The 3,988-nt window shown below is 48.8% G+C and overlaps 1 protein-coding gene across 1 annotated transcript; it reads left to right on the top strand.

Moving 5' to 3' along the window:
- The first annotated feature begins 340 nt into the window (after window positions 1–340).
- On the top strand, window positions 341–1,310 carry LOC123185873 (uncharacterized). The gene is made up of 2 exons (XM_044597688.1): window positions 341–572; window positions 760–1,310. Exons 1-2 carry the CDS (start codon window positions 361–363, stop codon window positions 1,028–1,030), a joined length of 483 nt encoding a protein of 160 aa, XP_044453623.1. The 5' UTR covers window positions 341–360; the 3' UTR covers window positions 1,031–1,310.
- Window positions 1,311–3,988: the final 2,678 nt, after the last annotated feature.

Consider the following 3,988-nt stretch of genomic DNA (forward strand, 5'->3'; position numbering starts at 1 on the left):
TAAAACTGGAAGGACGTCGACCCGGAGACATTCATGTGTAGCTTCAGCGCACCCAGCATCCGTTTCTTTGCAACTGGATTTGGCTAGAAGTTTTTCTCGGCGTCTTGAATCTCGATCCTGGAGCGGTGGCAAGCACTGGTGCCCGCATATGCATGCATGCACCGACTCGGGTAGATCTATCTAGCCAATTCACCGTGCAATAAGATTTCTTTTATATGTGCTGCCGTGCGTTGTTTGAGATGGATGTGTACTGTCTGGTCGCCGGGTTAAGGTTGTCGTGTGCGCCCCCCTTCCTCCGCCTCTCCACCTTTCTCTCTCGTATTTAATACGCCTCGGGCCCTCTTCAGCCCTCACCCCTACATGTCCACCCCTCTCCCCTCCCGCCTCCCACCCAGCCCATCTTCTGTCCCTGGTAGACATTCCTTCCTGATCTTGCCTCGCTCTTGTGCTACCTCCACATCTCATCTCCCCATGGACGGCGGCGCCGCCACCGTCTGCTCCATGTGCGGGGACATCGGCTTCCCCGACAAGCTCTTCCGGTGCGCGCGCTGCCGCTACCGCTTCCAGCACTCGTAAGTATTCCTCCACTGCCCACACCATCCGTCCATCTCTTCTTCTTCCTCCGCCCCTTCTTGATATGAATGGATGAGGAACTCTCATGGATGAGGGAACAAACACTAGCTAGTATATGTTTGTTTTCTAGCTAATCTTGCAGTAGTAGTAGTACATCTTTCTCATATATGCGGTGCTTGCATGCAGCTATTGCACGAACTACTACGGCGACGGGGCACCGGCCTCAGCCGGGGCCGACATGTGCGACTGGTGCCTCGGCGACGTCTCCGGGAAGGCCAGGAGGAGCGCGTCTACATCCGGGAAGCAGCAGGCCTCCGTCTGCCAGGATTCGGCCACGACGGGCTACTCCGGCAGGATCGACAAGGCGGCAACCGGCGGCGACCAGGAGAGCGGGCGGCGAGGGTCGACCAAGGTGGGAGGCCGCAGGTACAAGCTGCTCAAGGACGTCCTGTGTTAGAAACTAGTTTTAGGCGCCATCTTGCAGGCCTGATCGAGCATGACCGATAAGTAAGACCAGCTAGTTATGAGGAGTTAGCTTGTAGCCAAGGTCGGTAGTTATATTAGTTTGATCGATGTGCATATATGAGTATTGTATATGTTTGTTTGCTTATGTGTTACTTAGGAGTAAGCATCTGCTCGCTTATAGTAAGTACTCTGGCTTGGCAAACCTTATCTTATGCTGTTTGTGTGGCCACAGTTTATCTAGCACGTACTCTCTTGTTCTCTTGTGCCGGTAATCTTTCGTTTGTTCACATTGGATGCATGCTTACATACTCCTAATTGGTTTTCTCTACCGCATGTTACGTGATTACTTTGCTGTCCTCTTCTCAACTCTGTTCTTCAAACACTCGTGCATCGTGCATGAATCGAGTGGTAATGACAACGAAGTCGCCGTACGTTGCGTATATATGGGGAATTAAGGATGCCATAGTCCCAATACCTTGCATCTCTAGGAGTCTAGGTACTAGCACGCATGGTGCGTGCATGCATGCATGCATCCCTAGCTGCTGTTCCCGGCCGTACACGCATGTACCAGTGATTTCCCGAACCCAAGGCCGTGGGAGAGGCCGGCCGGAGGCCGGAGCTAGGTAGCACGCTGCATGCTGCCAAGGCGATCGAGCCGGCCGGCCAGCCACGGCCAGGGTCGATGCATGTAGCAGTCAACGAGTCGTACCGGGCAGGACCGGCCGGTGGAAGTGGCCGACAAACCCATGCGTGCTCCCCTCCACTTGCATGCGCTGCTAGGTTAATTATCCCGCGCCTCTGCGTGCATGGCTGCCTAGCTAGCTCGGTCGTTAATTAGCCTCCAAATCTACACCTGATAATAAGTTAAAAGAGATAGAGATATGCAGTGGCTGACAGGTTTCTATGCCACTCTCAGTCTTCTCCTCCTTTTATACGTACTAATCTTGTTCGATTTGCTCGTGATGCCCTGTCCACGTCGATCGATTCGATGGTACGCGTATAAGATTCAGATCTCTTCACACAGTAAAACTAAACGTACCTATATATGGCATGGCCCATCTTCAGGAAAAGGTGATTCTTTTTCCAGTTAAGCCGGCCTCAGCTGTTAAGACCGGGAATTAATAGTGCGCACTACGTAGACGAGCACACACGTACAGCTGTGCTCGCCGGCCCACGGTACCAATGCTGCCGACCCTACCGTGCATGTGTGAACCTGGTTCTTTTTAGGTGTCATGTAGCAAGAAAGACCGGACATTGCATTGTGGCCACCTAGCTAGCTAGCTAGCTAGCTAGGTTTCTTTCCACTCGTCTTCTTTCGTGGGCCTTAAGCTAGCTTTCTTGCGACAGCTATAACCTATAAGCCATTGTAGCACGCATCCAGCTAACCACTTACTACATTCAGCATACCACTCAGATCCTACTTAGTAGTCGATCAGCATGCACATTACACAGTTGCACACAAGTATTAAGCTGGCCGTGATATGCTTCCATACTATTCGTGCCGCTAGATATTTCTTGATGGTGCACTACACATATAATCCTATATAGGAGGCCTCTATATGTAGCCTGTGATCAGTTTGAGCAGATAAGCTGTGGAACACTGAAAAGGTATTGCATTGAAGAGAATTGAATCGACTGCATGTTCTACTAGTTTCTACTACTAGCTCCTGCTCTGCTAGCCTATAGAGGCAGTACTCCACTCCCATGGAGAGAGAGAGAGAGAGCTATGCATGCATGGAGATGGAGGTGAGGTGTGTCCTTGACAACCAAGGTGGCACGATCACATGCATGCATGCATGCTCATTTAATGTGTGACCATTCGAGATACTGTATTTCCTTGCAGCTAGCGTTCCGGGGTTGATGTTCCCGTATTTTTTTGTTGATGTTTTGCTGTCCTGCACCTGCCATGCACGTAGCCTATGTATAGGTAAGCTTAGCGCAGCTAGGTGCATTATTTGAGTACTCGCATTATTTGCTTTCAGCTGACACGTGACCAGTGACAGGGACTGTGAGTATTGATGGAGTAGTTGGTGCTGCTGAACTTTCAGCCGAGAATGGCACACTCACTAGGTAGTTGCATTTACCTGAGTAATTCTATTCCGTCAGTAATTTACGGCAAAGATAGTAGGAGACAGTTAACCTGCTTGGTCAATTTGATACACTATTAGTTAAGCTGTATACAGTATAGAGCAGGTCAACCGAGATACACCCATATGTCATATGTGGCCTTTTTTAGCAGGGAAAGTATATCGATTAGTAGCTTGTTGATAAGCATGACTGCAAGATCGTACTCTCATGTGTCTAATCTTCGTGTGGATAAGAAAGACCTCGAGTCATCGTCAACCTGGGACTTAGCTCTGGGTTTTGAGACGGGGCCACTTTCTGAAAAGCTAGCGCCGTACAGCTATTACAGCAATGCAGTGTACGGCTCTAGCTACCTTCGATCTGGTGGAAGGTGTATTCTGTCTTGTTGCTTTGCCTGGAGCATTGGAGTAGTTGTAGAGTACTAGTACTACGTACCTCCAGCTGGATTTAAATACCGTGAACGGACGCAGCTAGGTAGCTCCAGCTCCAGTATATCCGGATTCTTTTCTAGAATGGGTATATCCGCATTTTACTTCACGTCCTTTACCTTTCTTCCCCAGCGTTTAGCGTATGTTCTCAAGGCGCCCGTCTGTCTCCTGCATGTTCTGGACCTCAGAAAAATTACCCATTCTAGGCGTCCTACATTAGTTTACAGAGAAAGTATGTGTGTATCATCATCAGATTATTTGTTACAAGATTGATATGTTGGCAGTCTGCCATGTATAACATCCCATACATATATCTTCATTTTAGATAAAAAATTCAAGGTAATTTTAGATAAGTTAATATGTCTTCCTGCAAAGAAAGATAAAGTAAATATGTTTAAGAGACAAAACATGGGTTATCCATCAGAGGATGCTCAATT

The sequence above is a fragment of the Triticum aestivum genome, chromosome 2A (genome assembly GCF_018294505.1).
Source record: "Triticum aestivum cultivar Chinese Spring chromosome 2A, IWGSC CS RefSeq v2.1, whole genome shotgun sequence".
Lineage (NCBI taxonomy): Eukaryota > Viridiplantae > Streptophyta > Magnoliopsida > Poales > Poaceae > Triticum > Triticum aestivum.

Excerpts from the sequence above, each read along its gene's own strand:
- LOC123185873 (XM_044597688.1), top strand. The coding sequence starts at position 361 with ATGTCCACCCCTCTCCCCTCCCGCCTCCCACCCAGCCCATCTTCTGTC. Across the intron at positions 573-759 it reads CGCTACCGCTTCCAGCACTC|CTATTGCACGAACTACTACG; the intron begins GTAAGTATTCCT and ends GCTTGCATGCAG.